Here is a 20,601-nt window from a genome sequence, read left to right as displayed (position 1 = left end):
TATTTTTTTTTTTTTTTTTTTTTTTTTTTTTTTTTTTTTTTTGTCTTTTTTCCGTGTCCGGAAACGGATCGCAACCCTCAGTGTTGCCCCCGTACCGGACCAGGGACCGGCAACGGGATTGCAAACCTCGGTATTGCTCCCGCGCCTCGCTCAGCCAGTGAGCGGGAGCCGGTCTGTACGTGGGATCCGAACCCTCGGGCGGCGCGCGCCGCTGTGCTTCCCAAGCGGCGCACTATCCAGTGCGCCACCGGGCCGGCCCGGAATTATACTTCTCTTAATGTATATCAGGTATAAAGCTAATGGATGAAAGCACATGATATTTTGTCTTTGGCATTTGATGTTAACATGTATCTTATAATATAAAAATTGGAGTTCAGTGAACACTGGACCCTTTTGTCAATATTCCCTGAGGTCTATGTGTCCATTTTCTGAGTTTGGAGAAGGTGGACAATCCAAATTTGCAAAAGTTTTTCACCACCTATTAACCTGGTTGTTTATGGGGCAAATAGTAAAATCATAGTGGGGCAAGGTATTAGGAATCATTGAGTTCAAATCTTTCATTTAATTCAACTAACATTTTGGGGGCACTAACTTTCTAACAGATTTTCAACAAATTGCTGTCATCACTAATCCTGTGCCTCAAATCTTGTTACTTTAAAGGAAAAAGATGATTGTCAATAAATACATATGACATGTGAGTATAATAATTTAGACTTTCCCATATGAGAATTTTCCTTATAACAGTTTATACTTTTTAAATTGTTCTTATAATAGTTTATAATTGTTAACAATTACATTTCATAGGTTGTTGGGTTCTGTGGCTTTTTGCCATTTATCCCAGCTTAAGTGAGATGTCCCTATTCTTCATCCCAAAGCTTGTAAGGGCAAACTTTGTAAACAGAGCTACATTGCAAATGCATACATAAATAACAGTTTTTAAAACAAAAATCTTTAAAGTTTAAAGTACAAGCAATTCTCTTGTTTCATAAGAGCCCATGGCTTCAAGGTTCTTGAGGACAAGAGGTTTTATTTCAGGGACAGTTAGATCTGCTACAAGGAAACTGGACAAAGTGCAGAACATGCTGCTATTTGGGGAAGACTAGTTGACACTTCAATAATAAAACTGAAAAACAGTTAGATTGAAAGGGAAAAAGGCTTCCTCACTCTTGAAAGTTTAAAATGTCTGTGAAAGTTAGAACAAAACATCTCAGAGGGCGTCTCAAAATCCCCAACTATCCAAGAGGATACGCCCGCTGCTGTGGTCCACTGAACTCACAGGCAGTGACACAGCCTGAAAGGAGGATTCCCGTCCCTGGGCAGGTGGAATAAAGCAGGGGCCTTGGGGGTAAGGGCAGGTGCTGAGGGAGACCGGTTACTGAGGTGAGAGCACTCTCAAGTTGTCTAGTTGGAATATGTTTAAGAGCAGTCATTAATCATTATTTTTCATCTGAGGTTCATTCACAAGTTGACATTTTAAAAAAATTGTGGTAGAATAAAACTAATCCCAAAGATAGCCAGAAGTTAATAAAAAGAGATTTTTAGGGTTAGAATCTTATCCATTTAATATTAAAGGAAGTGAGATTAATTGTGGAGGCCTGAATTAATTTTGAAAAAATGCAGATGCTCTAGACCTGGAAGAACTCTCTAGCCATCTTTTATCTTTATACCCCCATATTCACTTTCTGGTTTCTTATTCTGTTCTCCCCAGTCAGTTTTTAATTCTCTAAGGTTTTCCCTCCCTAACATTGTCCTGTTATTGCAGCTTTATTTTTCAAACCTTTGCTTTTTCCATGCTCTTCTATAAACTTTAAGGGGAAAATACAGCCTATGAGGTCCAGCGCCACTATTTCTTGTGCACTCAATGCAGCATCATGAACATTCTTGAGGGTTACTCCCATAAATTCATCCATGCTTCAGCTCCAGGCAATGACAACTCAGCAAAGCTGGGAAGAACATATTTCATGCATCCTCATTTGTGCCATGTGTGTGATGACCCTCACTTCTGTACTTTCTGCCTCAGCCTTGCACCAGCCCTTGCATTACCTCATCAACACCCTCTCAATTAACACACCTGCAGTCAATTGCTTACACATTGGTATGGGCTGATGAGATAATGGAATTGCGGCATTTGGCTGCGGGACTTAAGTATCGGAGTGGGAGAACGCTGTCTAGTTTAGTATGTCCATTGCTCCTCCTCAAATTATCCACTATGTGTCTTCTATACTTTACCCTCGGGATTCAACATCAATTGAATATGTTCAAGCCGAAGGAGAAAAGGGCATTTAAACATGAGTGATGTTCCTAAGAGTCGGTGAATACATGGCAACCAGTTTAAATGATGAAATAGTGGCACCAGATGTTTATTGGAGGTTTTATTATTTGGGGATAGTAGGATTTCCTAAATCAAATATCTCAATGAAGATCATAGAAGAAGCAAGTGTGAAAGTAATAGAGAGAGGTTTCTATAATTCTAGTCAACTACAATGAATAATAGTATTGATTATGGTACTACATAATTTAAACATATTGAAGATTGACAGAAGTTAAAACATAAACCTAACTTTTGCTTTCTCAGTAATGAAAAATTATATCCTACATCTCTCAAAAACTGAAAGTCATGTGCTGTCAAAATATATTTTAGAAAGTTCGGGATCCTACTTTTAATGAAACTCCATTATCTATAAAATCCTTTATGATATTTAGATCTAGAAAGATTGGTGGAGCTAAAAAATCACTTATAAAGGCAAACTACTGATATCAGATTCAGAAGAAGCTATTGAGTCAGAAAATCACTTAGGAATGCAGTATTGATCCCAGATTCTGATGCAAGTATTGAGCCTTTCAGAGAAGATAAGAAATTATAAAATGAAATTTCACTTCCTCCTCTAGAGTTACTAGTCTCTCAATTCCAAAAAAAAAAAAAAAAAAAAAAAAAGACATGCCAAAGAGAGAGGGGGGAATCATTTGGTAGGGATAAAATCAAGAATATGAAAATGCTTGTTTTTGGTATATAGAGGTTAAAGACGAAAGATTTGGCCTGAAAACCCTTCAGACTGTCATAACATATTATATCAGAGGCATTTGTAAACAGTAAAAAAAAGTCACAAAAGAAGAAATTGGAAGACTTATGTCCTTAATCTAGATGTGCCTCTACCCTTTTTGGGCCTCATCTTAATTTACTTTATTTTTCAAATAAGAGAACTAGAAGAAGGAAACTTTACTACATTGACTGATGTAATGCTTCCATGCTAGTTTGTCAAATCTATTTATATGTTAACCCTGCAGGAGTTAATTTTGTTGCTTCTAATAAGTATTCCTCTAAGCTGTGTAGGCAGAGGATTAACAAAATAGAAATGAAAGGTGTGTGTGTGTGTATCATTTCTATATACATATCTCAAACATCAGAAGAATTCGAATAAGAGAATTGTTCTCAAAAGAACCTATACACATGCACTCACACACACAACAATGGAAGAATACAGAGCTTGGTGTTGTCATAATCCACCCAGTGTAAATATAATTGCAACACAATCTACACCACATGGAAGGTTTGTAGCACAATTGGCCATCAAGTGACACCATAGCCATGCTGGGAATATAGGAGTTAGAAAGGCTGTCAGGCTATTATGGGAGAGGGTATTAACACCGAAACTTACTATTCATTTGTAATCATTGTAATCTTTTGAGTTAAGCTATCTGAACACTAGAAATATCAGTCCAGAACAAATGTAGTTGCATCTATTCTAGACAAACAATTTTCTGGCGTAGAGAATATTTCTTCCTTTTTAAACGATCAAAAAATGCACACAAATTCAAATCTCATATTTACAAGTGGCTACCTAAAAAGTAACATGAAGACCATTGATAGGGAAAAGCTTCAGGGAATAAAGTAGATCTAACTAGTACTTGTTATTTTTAAAAAATCCATTCAATATATTGATTTTCCTTTAAAGATAATGCAAGCTGAATGTACTTAATAATTTCTTTCACTTTCTTTCCTTAATGCTTTGGTAATCCACACACAAAAATATCCCCACATAATACTGTTCTATCAAATGACACCATTTTCCAAAATAATGCAACTCTAAGTCAAGATTATCCTTATATTTTTATCATTTTGGTAAGTGGGACAAGCTGAGAGACAAAGTCTAAGGTTACACTTCAGCATACTTTTCCAATTATGGGATTTGGGGAAACAGACTGGAGTTGTAAGCAGTCATCAGGAATAAAGGAGTTATTTCAGAATCAGAAAGTCAATTGAGTGTAACAAACAGAACAGTTGGTATACTTCGGGATGGCTGGTCATGCCATGGTCATTTCAGTCGCACTCAAATTTTGTCAATAGTATCATCTTTGAGGGGCTTGCGTGTGTGTGTGTGCGAGTCATGTTTGTATATGGATGAATGAGCGCACACACACACACACACACACACCATGTTGATGATGAACAGCAGATAGGAATGAAAGAAGAAATAAATAAACTGATTTATTTGGGGGCAGAAACCATGTTTCAACATATTTGTTTCCCCTGCACCCGTGATGCAGTAGATATAACACATTTACATTTGAATGTATTATTTAATAGATGAAAGGATAGAGTAGGAATGAATGAATAAAATGAGAATGTCAATTAAAAGTGGCACGTTAAACGAATCCATCCAGAGATGTGCCTTGGACTTAAATAAGACCAGTACTCTCAGGATGGCAAGAAAGGAAGCTAAAAATAAAACCACATTTCATCTGAGCCTTATTACCTTCCAGCCTTGCATAAATCACTAGAGAATATCGGCGTGATTGGGTTACTTCTGTCTCAAAAACACAAAGGTATTAACCTACTCAATAATCAACTGTATGGCACCTTTCCTGTGGTGCAATTTAGACTGGTAATTAGGAAAATTGTGAAGAACAATAACTCTAAGCATAATATAAAGAATTCTACAGATTTAGTTAGAGCAATGAAATAGTCCAGAGACTGATGCCTGCCCAGGATCATATTGACATTCAGAGAAGTTCAGCTTTCATAAGAATTTTGAACATCCAAAAGACAGTTCTTCCTCACCAAAATAAATTAAAATTGAAAAATTTTATTTGCATGACCTGGAGATTAAATTACATGCATACTTAAACTATATGTGTTTTCAGATGACACTTACTGGCAATGTGAACTTTGTCAAGTTACTTAATTTCCCAAACCTATCTTCTCTTCTGTTAAAATGTGGATAATAATGTCTCCTTCCCTGAGTTAGTATGAAAATTAAATGGAATGAGGTGTGGAAAAGAATTCAGCAAGGGCCGAACAGAGTAGGATCTCTCTCCCGATGTGAATTTCTTCTTTCCTAAATTTCTCATTTTAAGGGTAGAAGCCACGCTGTGGAGGACTGGCCACATTCAATTCACTTCACCCAACGAATAATGAAATTGTGATTATAGACTGATGTCTTATTGCTCAATACACAGCCAACTTCTTCCAACACCTATCTGTCTAGGCCCACTGTGTGGGGGCCACAGGTAAAAGCAGTAAGCATTCTCTCCCAAACTCCTCTCACAATAAACCGCACCAACCAAGTAGCCTTAGCTGCCCAATCACCTAACTTTCTCTGAAATCTCACAGGACAGGGAAGAACAGAAAACTTGAGGAAGAGGAATACAGGGCAGAAGGGACAGGAGGGAATAGGTGAAGTGGAAATTAGATTCCTGGGGGGCCTCTTTAATGACATGTCACCTGCTCTACCTGTAGCAATGACTCTGAGCCTAAATAACACTCAACAGGAATTGTGAGCTTATAAAAGAATTTAACTGTTGACTCAAATATCATTACCCATCTTCACCTCACAGCCACACTCCCTCACAATGACAAGAACTGGCTGGCACGACCCTGAATTGTCACTAGAATGGAATTATTTTGAGTTTTTCAACATCACTCCCAAATCAGGACAAGATTAATATCATGGATCCAACAAGAAAGAGTGGACCCATGTTAAAAAATAAAAAAACAAAAGGCATCATAATAGCAAGTCACAAACTTACATTTTTTATGTATAGTCTAATTAATTTTCACCTTAATTTTTTATTTTAAATTGTGCAAATTCATATTTATCTCACAACCTTAAAATGACATTCTTAAATGACATTTCCTGAATCCCAATGTAGTTTTAATTAACAACCCAATGCTTACAACTCTAAATTATCATGTTCAGCACTGACCCTCAAACTCACACATTCAACAGGCTGGAAAAAGTGTCAGCTTTGGCTTCCCATTGGTCCTTTATGCTTGAACTTGTCAAGTTGGTGCCATTTACTGAAGGAGGAATACACGAGGAAGCTGTCACATTTGTGAAACCTGGTGACTACAGCAATCTCCTACCTGAAACTATTACTAGCTCCCCATTGCCTTTAGAATAAAGCCTGGCTCTGCAGCAAGGTAAAAAGCCCTCCAGTTCTTGTTTCTCACTAGCCTTACTTTTTACCACACCCTTCCTGCCTTGTACATTCCCGTAATTTCAAATTGATTCTAGTCCCATGCACAGATCGCATCCCTCTAGTTCTGCCGGGGATGCCATTCGCATCTTTTTTACCTGAAAGCCTTCCTTTTAGGACAGAACCCTATGGGCACTGTGATCCAATAGCATCCTGCTATGCATGAGCCACCCACAGCCATCTCTGTGAAGAGCCATGTAACTCTAATTAAAATGTCCGTCTCCCCAACATTCTCAGTATATGTTTGGCATATAGAGGCCACTCAATAGCTATTAGCTGTGTTATTACCATTGTGTTGATAATGACAATCATGAAGAACAACACTCATATATATAATGAATAATAGAAAAATCGCCTTAAGAAAATAGTGTTCACAAAATGGTTAGGAAATCCTCCGGAGCCCGAGGGATTATCACAAGAGGGAAACTCTTCTGCAATGGGAAGTTTTAGCAGCAGGTTTCCCTCAGCTAGTCTGGAGAAGATTTGGAAGTTGCATAATCATAATTAAATAGGGCAGCTCTTTTATCTCCCTTTGCTGGCAAACTTTCAGGAGACCGGAGGAGATTTCTATCTACCTACATGTACCAACCAAGCAGTGAAGCTTAAAGAGATGTATATGCATATGTCTCTGCCTTCTGGATTGTCAAATATAACTGGCCTACAAATCCACAACTCAATTCTTGCTAAATGGCACTTTTTCAGCTAAATCCCTGACTGCTTTTTTTTTTTTCCTTTGCTCCATTAGTCATTCTGGCCACATGCATTTTTCCCTTTACATTTAGAATGCAAGTACCATAAAGTCAAGCATCATGTTTGCCTGATTCACTTGAGGATCCAATAGACCAGGTGCCACCCAGACCTTGTCAAATAGCATCTGCTCCATAAATATTTATGGCATAAAATTTTTGAATCCACTAATTGATATTCAATTCTAGACTACATTGCAGGATAATTTTAGTATAAATCCTATCAAAGAGTTAATGCATAAAAATATCCCTTAGAACTGCATTATCCTAAGTTTTATAATATATTAATGCAGCTGTCCTAGCGGTAACTATCTTGTTCATTGTCATCAATTCAGCTAATTTTGTACTCTCAGAGTTGAGTTGAGTAGCTATCTGGAGCTAATGTTTCTCCTCAGTAAGGAATGAGACTAATTATATCTCTAGTCTTTGCCAAATGTGTGAATTCTCTGGAGGTTTTCCAAGTTACTAGTAGGAACACTGCAAATATCCAATGCTTTGGAATGCACATTCAGTTTCTCTTACAATGTCTGTGAGATCAGAATGAATCTTGAAAATAGGGAGATGAATATTTTTCTTTTTATTTAAAAATAGGAATTAAGAGAGCCCTTACCAGAACAGAAGTCATCAGAATATCGGTCATAGACGGCTCCACAGTCCCTTTCATCACACTCACAGGTGTCCCCATGAATATCTCCCCAGTCCCCAGTCGGATCAACATCATGGCAGGAACATTCACCACACACACAAGTCCCTAGATGGGAAAAAGAATATTATACGGGTCCAGTCAGGAAAAACCATGAAAGAAATCATCTTACATGTTCCTTTTTTTCCTGTTGCTTACTTTGTATTTGGAAAACACACACATTCAGATAAATAATATTCTAAAAAAAGGAAAAAATGCCATTTGAAGTTGAGTAGAGATTCCTTAATAAGTAAAGAAAAGTTATTATCTATGTCTATAATTATGTGAGATTGTGGGGTACATCATTAGCATTGCTAGTTTCTCTCAAAGACAATATTGAAATAATTAATATGAGATATAATATTTGCCCTCAAGAAGCTTACAATCTATCTGGCAAAAAGAAAGCAAATAAAAAAAAATTAGCAGACATTAAAAGCATAAGTCCTAACATTTTCTGAACTAGGATATATAATATAAGAGTTTGGGAAAGGGAGGTCAATGTGGGCTACAGTAATAACGAGTAGATGGTCTGGGATTAGGGGCAGGAGGGGAATGTTCTAGAAGCTGTTGGAGGTAGTACTTAAAGAAAGTCGAGAAAGAAAGAATAAGCAAGGAAGGGTGGGATGAGTGTGGGGATCCAGAAGTGCATGTGAAGGAAGATGAAGAAGTAAGGTTTGCTAGATCAGATGACCCTAGGTCATGGAGGACGCTGGAGAATAGACTGAGAGATATAATCTTGGTCATTTGGAGATTTGCACAGGGAAATACCTAGCTGTAAATCACACTTAGTTTGTGTGGTTCATCAGTAATTGTCTTTAGGGCAACCAGCTAATCATTTTGGGGAAAAATAAAGTTAAATTCCTTTCTTACCTCTTACACCAAAAAAAGTACCAGTTGGGTTAAAGATTTAAATGTACAAAATAAAACCATAGAATATGAATAAAATTACTTTTTATTCAAAACCCCTAAAGCAGAATTACTAAAAGGAAAAAGAGAAATTGACTTGACCACATAAAAATCTAAAATTTTGGTTGGGAGGAAACACCATAAATAAACTATAAAAAACTAAAAAAGCCAAAACAAGTATCTTATATGTAAATAAAAGACAAAGAGCACTTTCACAAACATATCACCAATTTTTAGGAATCAACATGTAAGAGATAATATAATATGCCTAAAGCAAAATAGACGAAGCCAAAGGAAATTTCTTAGAGAAGTAATGATAGATAAACATGAAAAATATTTACCACTCAATGAACTATTACTATGAGTTGGAGGAGATCTTTAAAAAAATAGTGAGTTAGAATTATTTTGGATGTCAGCTTATCAGAGGTGAAAAAGAGTGCTAGCATCCAGAGTCGAAGGTGTGGGATAACTCATACTCTCCTGCTCTGACATGGAGTACAAAATGGTACAACTTTCTGGGTGGTGATTTCACCACATAAACTTTGTACATGTGTGCATTACTATTTAGCATCATAGTCCACTTTAATTAGTGTATACAACAGAAAAGAAAAGTACACTAAAGTACATGTTCAGGAATATAAAATAAGTTTGTATTTATGTTATGGAAATACTGCTAGTGACGAAAATATCAACTGATGGGGAAATAGTGCAGTAATAAATGGTATATGCATAACAGTGTGGTCTACAAAGCCACTGTCAGAGTAATAATTAGGTTTTTACTCTATGAAAAAGACATAGAAAGATAAGCAAAATATATCATTAAATGAAAAAAATCAAAACACAAATCTTTATGTGTGGTATGACTCAATTTTTATGTTAAATAAGAAAAGATACAAGTGGGAAAGGAACTTGTGCAAGTAAATTTGCATAAATAGACAAAGACAAATAAATAAATAAAAATAGATTGAAAGGTCATGTACCAAAATGTAAAAGGAGGTTATATCTGAACGTTAAAATGATAGGTCATTTTATTTTTGTTCTTTACACTCTATTAAGTGGATTTTAACAAGCAGATATGCACTGTTTTCATAATACTATAAATGAATTGGGGTGGGGGTGCTGGAGCAGGGACAACCGGCCATGCAGATCTGATGAAGTACCTTCTCAGGCACGTGCAAAAGCAGGTCCGATATGAAACAATAAACCATGTGGGCAACAGAGGACATTTATTCTGTCCCCAGTTAGTGGTGTCTGCAACATTGTTTATTTGGCCCCGGAAGATGGGCGAGAAGGGAGACGGAGTACATATGTGCAGAGACCAGTGTCTCCCTTCTCCCTAGGGAAGCCAAAAAAGGGAAATTGTTCCAAGGTAGACACAGGTGATGCCTCCTGAAGTACAAAGGACTCATCCCGGTGTCCACTCCTACCTTCCTGCCTGTCTCTCTGAATCTCACGAGGAGCCGCGAGCCTCACTGAGGCAAGCTGCTTCCCATTCAGCCTTGAGCGCTCCAAGCACAGGGAAGGGACACAGGCACGGCCTTGGGCAGTGGCATAGCGTGTGATTCTGAAGGACGTCTGTCTCTCGGAGCCCACATAACCTGCAGCAAAACCTGAACCTCATCCACTGCCCAACCAACTTGACTTCCGTCCTCTCTTTTCAACATCTAAATGGCTGTTTTCCACAATTACACAGTTAAAAGCCTCATATACTAACAGTTAAAGCTTCATATAATAACAAAGGGTAATCACGAACCCTATTGAAGAAAAGAAAAACTTTAGACAATACGTCCTTACATATTGAAAGAAAACATAAAGTGAATTCGTATGATACATATAGTAAGACCTAGTTTGCATAGAGAGGACTTTATGATTTTTTTTTTCCAAGTTCAGGCCTTTTGCTTACCCTTCTATATGTACAAAACTGTGGCACATTTTAATCTTCTGTGTCACTTTTTAAAAGGTTGTGTATTAAGGCTTTCCATGTGAGAATTATGTATTAAAATTCATCACTAATTTAAAGAAACAAAAAAATAACAATTTTACAACCATCTAGATTTTTATACTTCTATAGAATAAAATATGGCCATTTATTTATGTCATCAGGTAGGCAATGAAAAGTCCAGAATGGCTCTCTTTTATCTACCAGTACAGCAGATAATGGGAAAAATAAAAAGCATTTTCAAGGATTTTTTAAAAAGTATTTAAGCTATTTAATTTTATATTAATAGGTAGTTAAATAATTTTAAATGTTTTAGCAATATTCATATATTTTTAAAATTCCTGTTTAAGGTCAGTCTAAATTTCAAATGGATATTTCTTTCAATATTTATTGTGTTCAATATCACGTTTTTATTATTGCATATAGAAGTTAAATTAGTCTAGATCAATTCTGCATTTTAACCAAGCCTTCAATTTACTCATAATTAAGGCAAGAGGGTTATCTGAATTCTCTCTGGATAATTAGATGCTCATGCTGTAGATGGTTGTGTTAGTCAAGAGACATTTAACAGAGGTATCCACAAGAATTGCCTTTTAGCTGTACTGTGCTATTTCTGGATGGCCGCCAAGGAAATTACAGTCCTTATGTTAACTGTTTGTTCAGTGAAGCTTAAAGAATGACAGCAACTTTCTTATCTTTCTGTTTCCTACTCAATAAGAACAAGAAAGAGAAGACTGTTGGTAAATACATGTTGATTTACATAAAAGTAAATGATATAAAAGATGACTTCCTCCCAACTAAAAAGGAAATACAGAGAAATTGTTAACAGTTATAGGCTTTGTTTTCCTCCCATTTATGGAGTAATGTGTATGAATGACACACCTCTGTTGCTGCAGATCTTGCCATCTGGAGATGTGCATCTCCGCTTGCTTTCCCAGGGGGTGATGTCGCACTGGAATTCACATTTATCTCCATGCCAACCAGCCTCGCAGTAACAGTTTCCACAGTAACACTTCCCATGGCCTTTACCCAAAATGAATTTTATACAGTGAGAAAAAAAAAGCAACTTTTAAAAGCAGAAATAACTTTCTACCTCTCTGTGATTATTTTTGCCTTTCGAAATAATATAAAAGTTCCACTTCCCTTGCTTAATCAAATTATATCGTTTCTCCCAAAAACATTATAATTGCACTATACCTGTATAATCATACAAATAAAACAAACCACAGTGTCCTTTCAGTTGGCCTAGACAGAAAGCTGATTAAAATAAAGGTATTTTAAAAGAAATGACATGAAAGACTGTGAAAGTGTATTACTTTGCTATCTCAAATGCACACATCACACTCAAATGCATGTAAGCATTCGCTCTGAGGGCATTTCTTGAAATGGTTGTTAAAATATTTCATTGGAAATCAACTATTGAGAAATCCATGGTGCATTCACTTAGATACACATTATTAATGGCCAAACCATTTTTTAAACCAGGGGAAATATTTCATCTTTTCATTCAACTGTGTCCCACAAGCTGTTGTGCTCCACCATGCAGAAATGAGGTTTTCAGCTAAGTCAATATTTATTGCTGGTTTAGACCAATAGAACAGTGGACTCTTGGTCTCACAATCAAATTCAAAATCATAGGCAAGGGCACCCATCATTCTGCATCCAGATGCCACCCTTTCAGCTCACACCTCTCTATGACCTGTTCCCTGTGCATTTGTGTTTCCTTTAAGCCACCTGTAATGAACTGTCACATCATTGCATCCCCATCCATGCTAGCAACACTTCTACAAATTCCCAAAAGATTAAAGTTACTCCCAAATTCACTTCTTATGCCTTCTCTTCTTTGTGCTCATGTCACCTAAGCATAAATGTATGTCCTTGTTCTTGGCATGTTTTTCAGTCTATTCCTTCCGTGTTCTACAGGAGCTTGTCTTATCACTCTACGGCTAGACTCTTTGTTCTTCGATCCCTCTTCTATAGCCATGATCCTGGAAGGCCCATGGAAAACTGATTATGAGGCTATTTGTCATTCTCTTCAGAGCATATCTTTCATTCTAACACTATAGCATCTCTGGCCAATGGCAAGAGCATTATTAGTAGGGCCTACGAAACTCGTATAAGTGGGAAATACAATAGAATATTCTGGTCTCGGGCCGGCCCGGTGGCGCACTGGATAGTGCGCCGCTTGGGAAGCACGGTGGCGCTCCCGTCCGAGGGTTCGGATCCCACATACCGACCGGCTCCCGCTCACTGGCTGAGCGAGGTGCGGGAGCAACACCGAGGGTTGCGATCCCGTTGCCGGTCCCCGGTCCGGTACGGGGGCAACACTGAGGGTTGCGATCCGTTGCCGGACACGGAAAAAGACAAAAAGACAAAAAAAAAAAAAAAAGAATATTCTGGTCTCCTATGCTCTTCATGTCCAGCGGATGAGACTCCCATCAAGCAGACATACATTACAGAGACAGAGAGAAGGAAGAGAGAGTCCTGCACTGAGACAGAGGAAAGACAGGGACCCAAGTACACGATGCTGTGTTTTCTGAATAAGTGAACTATGATTGGTATCCATACAAAACCTCCTTTTAACCTAATAGACAATGACCATCTCTATTACACATTTTAATTTGAAGTTTATTCACTAAAGAAAATGCAAAGATAATCAAGTTATCTTATCAGTAACAAAATATATCATCTATACATTTTATTTATAGAAAACCTCCTTGTAACCTAATAGACAATGACCATTTCTACTACACATTTTAATTTAAATTTGTTCACTAAAGCGAATGCAAAGATGATCAGCTTCTCTTATCAGTAACAAAATATATCATCTATATATTTTATTTATTAACTTTGAAAGATCTCTACATGTACGCAGAACAAAAACCACATTCCAGTGCCTCACATGCCTCAGGAACTAAAGGATTACATAGGGGAAAAGGAGGACTGTACAGTCACTGCTTTTCCTATGAGTCAGGTTTCATAAGACTCGGTCACTTAGACTATAGAATTTATTTTCTCTGTAATTTCAGGAAATTTATACATAAGGTGCTATATATGTAAGGATTACCATGATATTAACAAATAACCATAAATCTACATTCCTCACACCAAAATTCTTTGTATATTTATAAAATCTAGTATTGAGTTAGGGTTTTACTATAAAATCATTGAGATTGGGGTGAATAAGAAACAAAAATTACATAAAGCCACATCTGTATGCAGTTATGGGAAATTAAACAGATATCCACGACTCAATTGAAAATATTTTAACAAGACACATCTGGATAATTGAGATGTAAGCTTCAGGACAATACATATTATAGACAATAAACATAATTCTTTGATTTTTGTAAACTGATAGAGCAAGACAATCTCTTTTTGTATTGCCTCACTGACGAACTATGGAATCGTTTCCCAACAGATTAGTTTCATGTGAATGACACATGGAAAGCTCAACAATCTTAGGCAGTGTCACCCCCAGTGAGTGTTTACTGGAGTGCTGGTGTCCGTGGCCAGAGACTTTGTGCCATAAAATTGCTTAAGCCTCAAACAAATGGAAATAGCAAGCAGAAAGGCTGAGAGTTAAACATTTTCTGTTGTGTAGTTTCAAGTTAAATTTCTATATTTATACTCGCAAATAGATTGTGCTTTGGTAGTGTATATCAGAACACACTGGCCCCAAAGTATGGTCCTTTCATACTGTACTATTTATATCTGTAATAATTGGAAATGAAACACCAAGAGGACAAATACATAGTATTTGTGTAGATTTGTCAAATTGTTCTAATTATTTTGGACTGAGCCCCTTAGGAAAGTTGTCTGAGCAGTACCTAGCTTAGGTCACTGGCTTGGAAAAGTGAACTGAAGATTTTGGGGGTTGTTTTATCTTGGTGCGTTGTACAGCCAAGAGACCAGAAAGAAAGCACCAAGCAGGCCTAAAAGAAGAGTATCTGGATGACCACAGGAATCGAATCTACAGAAATGTAAACAGAGGGACAAGCTTGTCATATGCTAGTGACACTTTCTCAGGGTACCCTGGTTCTTCTTGGTTCCATTTGCCCCAATCCTTCCAGAGAAAATACTTTTCTGAAACTACCCTTTCCTCATGCAGGATAAGACTCCTGCAGAGATCAGTGAAATGTAAGTTTAATAACAGCAGAGAAGAATTTACCTAAACTGAAGTGATTATCACTGCTCTCTCCTTTTCCTGCACCAGTCAAGGTTGCAAATGGAAACTCTGGGCACAGGCGTGCAGGTCAGGATCACAGTCTGGCGTCAGGCAGACATGGGTCAAAATTCTACCATAGAGGGTGAAATGACCCTGGGTAAGTTATCTAATTTACCCAAGGCCCAGTTTCCACCTCTGCCTTTGTGAATAAAAATAATTCCTACCTTAGAGTGGCACTGCCAAACTTAACATAATGAACGTAAAGCACTTATTGCAGCACTGGGAACTAGCAAACATGCAAGAACTGACAGTAACAAAAGAAACATTGACTGAGCAATGGCGGTACACAGAAAAGGTCATGACAAATGTTACCTAAGTGTGCGTGTGGGTGGAGCCAGGGGATGTAAACTCCAGGCTCACAATCCTACTGGCCTTTCATGTCCCCAATAAAACATGAGACTATTTAAAGGATTATGGTTTAGAAAGGGAAAGAGAATGAAATTAAAACATACAGATAAGAGATTAGAAGAAAGGAGACAAAATAAGAGTGGCTCAGGTGAGCAGGAAAGATGACATCCCATACACCCACTTCAGAGCCATGCAGCTGGCCTGCTGCCATAATGACATGGCTCACCTTTGGGGACAATCCCATTTTGAATTTTAAAAGTACTGGTCTACTCTAAATACCTTAGTCTAAGTCTCCTTATGTGAAGTGTTCTCCAACTAAACATAGGTTAAAATTGAATTAGTACACCTACAGCAGAAATTTATAGAGCTAAAGGTACAATAAAGTAGGTGAAAACCAGGAACTAATATTAATTTCTACAGAGTTAATGTACATACCTCCACATACTTCTTCTGTTTCATCATCTATGCATTCTCCATCATCACACTCACAAAATTTACCATAAACGAGTCCATTTCCATCTGAATTATCACACTTACACCTGCCACAGTGACATGTCCCTAAACCATTAAAACAAAGAAAAGATTGTTACATGTACATAAATTCAAATTAATGCATTTTTATCCTGTCTCTTTCAAGAGAGTAAACAATTCAAATCAATATAACATTCCAATTAAGTATTTCTGTGAGTATGATGAGATAGAGCTATTCTGTCTTGAGATTATCATAGCACAGCAATTATATTTTAGATCACACAGCTATTAATATTGACCTCTCATAGTTCAATGAATATAAATTTGACCTCCCGAAGTACAGAGCTACTTTATACATGTCCCTCCAATCAATGCATGAATGAATATCTTCTGATTACACCTGGATCTGAAGTAAACCAAAGCAGAAAACTTTAAGCTTTGTGAGAGAAGTAACCTTGCTTATCTTCCTAACCAGTATGTATTCAATGCTTTGCACAATGTTTGAACATACTATTTATGTAATAAATATTTGTGGAAATAATTCATTATCAAATGCATAAATGAAAAACCTATATGCTCCTAATAATTTCACATCCTCCGCATTAACTGATACATGTGCTCTCACAATGATGGGACCAAAGTGGTTTTCCTTAGGCATAGGTTCCTGGGAGCTCACCAGAACTTTGAGGGAGCTCAGAGTGACACAGAGGCACTGGGGTCATCTGGTCTACCATAAGCCGCATACTCATCCAAGTCTGAGGATTTGCCTACATCACACAAGAGTGATTTCACTGACAGCAATATTGCATTCAAATGATATTGAGAGGTAGAATGTCCACTTGAGGAATTTCCTTTTTAATTTATATTTTTTAAATTTTTAATTGATCTCAGCAATCAACATATGTCAATTGAGACATTATCACTCACTAAACACCACCCTAGACTCTGGGAATCCAACTGGGGATCGATTCAGACATAAACCTCCTTTCAGTGTTTTATGTGAGTAAAAATCAATGTGATAAAATAAACAGAGAAGTGCAAAGTGTGGCAAAAGCACATGGCAAGGGGATTTAACTGAGACCCAAAGGTCAAAGACAGAGTCCCCGAGAAGTAGCCAAGAACTGAAAGCCACATTAAAAAAATAACTGAGAGAAGTGAGACAGTGGAGAGGCCCACTCCCAGCAAGAGACGGTAGCAAAGGCTCTGGGGTAAAAGAGGGTGTAAGAGGGAAAAACATCAAACAGGGCTGGAGTATACAAAATAATGTGGAAAATAACACGAAATGAAGAAGGCAACTAAAGTGCAGTTTATGGAAGTCTTACACATCCTGGTAAAGATTTCCAACTTTAATCTGGGAATAATAAGCCACAGAAGTGTTCTCGGCCAGGGAGTCATGTGATCGGGTGGCACTTTCACCAGATCACTCTGATTGTCCTGTGGAGAATGAACTGAAATGAGGCAAAAATGGACAGGAGGAAATGAGTTGGGGCAGCTAAATTTGTCAGTGGGAAAGAAGATAGAGGCTGGACAGATAATGGCAACAGATTTAGAAAGAAGCAAATACATCTGCAGATATTTTCAGGAGAAAGAATAAATGGCACTGGGTGAGCGACTGGGTGAGGGGTGAAGGACGGGGAGGAACGAAAGATGACACCGATGTTTGGCATAAACTACGGGATACTGGCAATTGTGTATGTGGTATACAGGAGAAAGCATGGACTCTGGACTAAGGCAGACCTGTAACTGAATGTACGTTTTGATCCTCACTAGCTATGCATTTTTGAGGTTGTTACTTCATATCTAATTCTCAGATTCCACATCTACAAAAAGTCTCTACTTCATAGAACTGCTGTGAGGACCAAGTGATAAGCATATCACCTGGTGATCTTCCTAAAAACACTGCTGTGTCTAGTACATAACAGGCTTTCAGAAAGTTTTGGATTCTTTCTCTTCTCCTATTAAGATGCTAAGTATATTAGTCATGTTCCCAAATATTTTCCCCACACTCATCTTATATTTACGGACCCTGAAAATATCCTTGCTTTCATATCCTCTACATGATTCTGCTACCCAGATAACTTTTATTAAAATTCATTTTCTTATCTTTTTCTTCCTGGAAAATTAATTAATTTATAAAAGTTATCTGAAATCTAATGTTTTAATTCATGGTATTGCTTCATCTATTTTTTTTCTAATTATCGCCCTTTTTTTACATATTTATTCACTTTGTCTCTCAACCACCATATATCCAGTAATTACACATTCTTGTTATGTTATTGACAAAGTATTAGGTTCCTTAGGAGATAATAAGATAACAAAAATTAAGTAAATCATAGACCAAGAAAAAGGAAATATATATTTGAGTGCTGTACTGTAGTGTATACACACACACACACACACACACACACACACACACACACACAAAGACTTTAAAACATTCATTGGAAGATTTGTATTATCTTTTAATTCTATTTTTCCATGAACTTTTTGAAGTACCCTTGCACATGTGTATGTATAATATATATCCATATACATACTGAATATATTTTAAATATATATATATATAACCAGAACACAAATGACACAAAGGCATTTGTGGCAAATGCTATATAAAACTTAGAAGCCTCAGTCTGGCTCTGCGCAGGAGGAAAGGCACACTTAAGGAGTAAATTCTTGAGCTGGCATCTGATATATGGATAGAATTTCAACAAGTGCAGAGAAAATAGAGATTTCTGATGTTGAGGAAAGAGGAGGAGGAATAAGGATGGAAAATTAATGAACAGTGAAGAGTCTGGCTGGTGTTTGGAGAAAAAGAATAATTGAAAGCAGATAGTAGAGAATTAAGAATATCGGTTAAACAGTTTAAATTTTATCTGTTGGAACCAGGAGCCTTTCGTGGCTTGGGAGCGGGGAGTAGCTTGGTTAGGGCTGTGTATGCAGAAGTTTCTTTTTCAGGAAAGATGGGAAACAGCAGCCTCTGCCTCTGAATTCTACCACTCCTCCCTGACGTCCCCCACACGCAGGCTCGCTCTTATCCACACATCCGAACCATTCCTGGCTGATGTGGGAAGTTTACAGCAGCCCAGAGACTTCCTGTCTCACCCATCAAGCAGAATTCACAACTGAGCCTCCAAGGCATGGCATACGGAAGCCCTGGCAAAGGTGCCAGACTCCTGAGTTCCCGCTGTGTCGTGCTGCTTTTCTTCCTTGGTTGCCAGTTAACTTAGTCCCCAGGACTGGTCTTCTGTTTATGCTAGATTGTTTTACCTCTGGTTTTTCATACTGCCTAATAGAGCTGACTCTCTTACCAGACTTGAACGCCAGCCTACAAGCCTGTGCAATGGTGCTGAAGCCTCGCCTTTCTGGGTCCCCTACAGAGTCAGCTTCTGGAATTCCATCTCATCCTGCCCTTCAGTGGTATGTCCTACTCTGTTTCCCTCCTCTTCCCCTTCTGGTCCAAGCTGCTTCCAGAAAAACCACATTGTGGTATGAAAGGGAATAATTAGTAGAGAAAACCCACAGGCTAATGAGATTTGGGGGGAGTGTCCTGAAGTAGGCTGGTGGAAGTAGATATTAAAAGAAAGACAGGTGAGAATGAGATTGCAAAAGCAGACATGAAAAGCTTAAAAAGTGAGATGAGAGCAAGGGAGAAAGAAAAGATTAAATGAAACACTGAGTATAAATTTACCTTTGGCCCCAGAAGTCTCACTTCTTTAGGGTAATTTACCCTAAAGATACACCTCCAAAAATATGAAAATACACATGCACCAGATCGTTCCATGCATTATAATTTGCAATTTCAAAATATTGGGAACTGTTTAAATGCCCAAACATAGGAGATTGATTGAATCAACTATGCCACAGAATTCAGTTCTATGCTTTTGAAAATAGAATGACAAAAATTTCTACAAACTGGTATAGAGTGTGTGTGCTACCTTTCGTACAGAAAAAAATAACGCATACAAAACATATCTTTATTTATATTTATGAAAAGAAACATATACAGATAAAGCAGGAAGCAGCAAAGTTGGTTACCTATAAGGTTGAGGGAAAGCAGAGTGGAAAATTTAATGAAAAAAGCAATGATTCTCTGAGTATGCTTTTTTGCATAGTTTTTGACTTTTGAAAGTATATTGTGTTCTACATATTATAAAATATAATTATATTAATGAAGTGGGAAGGAACAAAAAAAGACCTAAAACTGACAGCAATCTGAAATAAATAAGCTCAAGTGTACTTCAGATGAGTACCATAACCACCCTAAAGGGAAAGTAAATAAAAGGAATCCAAGTAACTCATAAACAGCATTTGACCACATACCTAATCTTGGGCATGACTGGGTGGAGTGAGGGCGGGGGAGGGGTGGATCGCAAAAGAGTCCTGATCTTTTTTGGTAGATTGGTTTCGTACAGTGGTGTGTATGAAGCAATTCTAAAAATAACTGTAGTTGTAGTATAGGACTGAGCAAAGGAATAAACATGTTGGCAGTGTTGGGAGCCAGGGTTCTTACTGTGGAAATGGGACACGTGAATACAGAATGAGAAAAACAAGAAATAACCCCATGGGAATGGATCGGAATTAGTTGCAGTGGTATAAATTCATGATTTCTAAATACATACACATATGTATATGTATATGCCTATATGTGTGCAAGTATGTCTATGGATATTCATGTGCTTGTGTATATACATGCATATATTTACTAGCGTTAAAGTAAATTGGAACGGGGACCAGGTCTGAAGAATCCCTGAGTGGACAATGCCAGTTAGGTCTCATGAGTGACCTTAACCTTGTTTGATTTGAA

At 37.5% G+C, this 20,601-nt stretch overlaps 1 protein-coding gene across 1 annotated transcript in view; it reads right to left on the bottom strand.

Annotated features, from left to right (window-relative positions):
• The window catches only part of ITGBL1 (integrin, beta-like 1 (with EGF-like repeat domains)), a 240,745-nt gene that overhangs the window by 112,322 nt on the left and 107,822 nt on the right, over positions 1–20,601 (bottom strand). The window contains exons 4-6 of the mRNA XM_008581734.1: positions 15,762–15,884; positions 11,633–11,773; positions 7,834–7,974 (exon numbers count right to left, since the gene is read on the bottom strand). Coding sequence (XP_008579956.1) covers positions 7,834–7,974; positions 11,633–11,773; positions 15,762–15,884 — 405 coding nt within the window. The remainder of the gene's footprint in view (positions 1–7,833; positions 7,975–11,632; positions 11,774–15,761; positions 15,885–20,601) is intronic.

This window comes from Galeopterus variegatus, unplaced genomic scaffold (genome assembly GCF_000696425.1).
Source record: "Galeopterus variegatus unplaced genomic scaffold, G_variegatus-3.0.2 Scaffold8, whole genome shotgun sequence".
In the NCBI taxonomy this organism is placed as follows: domain Eukaryota; kingdom Metazoa; phylum Chordata; class Mammalia; order Dermoptera; family Cynocephalidae; genus Galeopterus; species Galeopterus variegatus.
The sequence above is the reverse complement of the archived record's forward strand: the minus strand, read 5'-3'. Positions and strand labels throughout refer to the sequence as shown.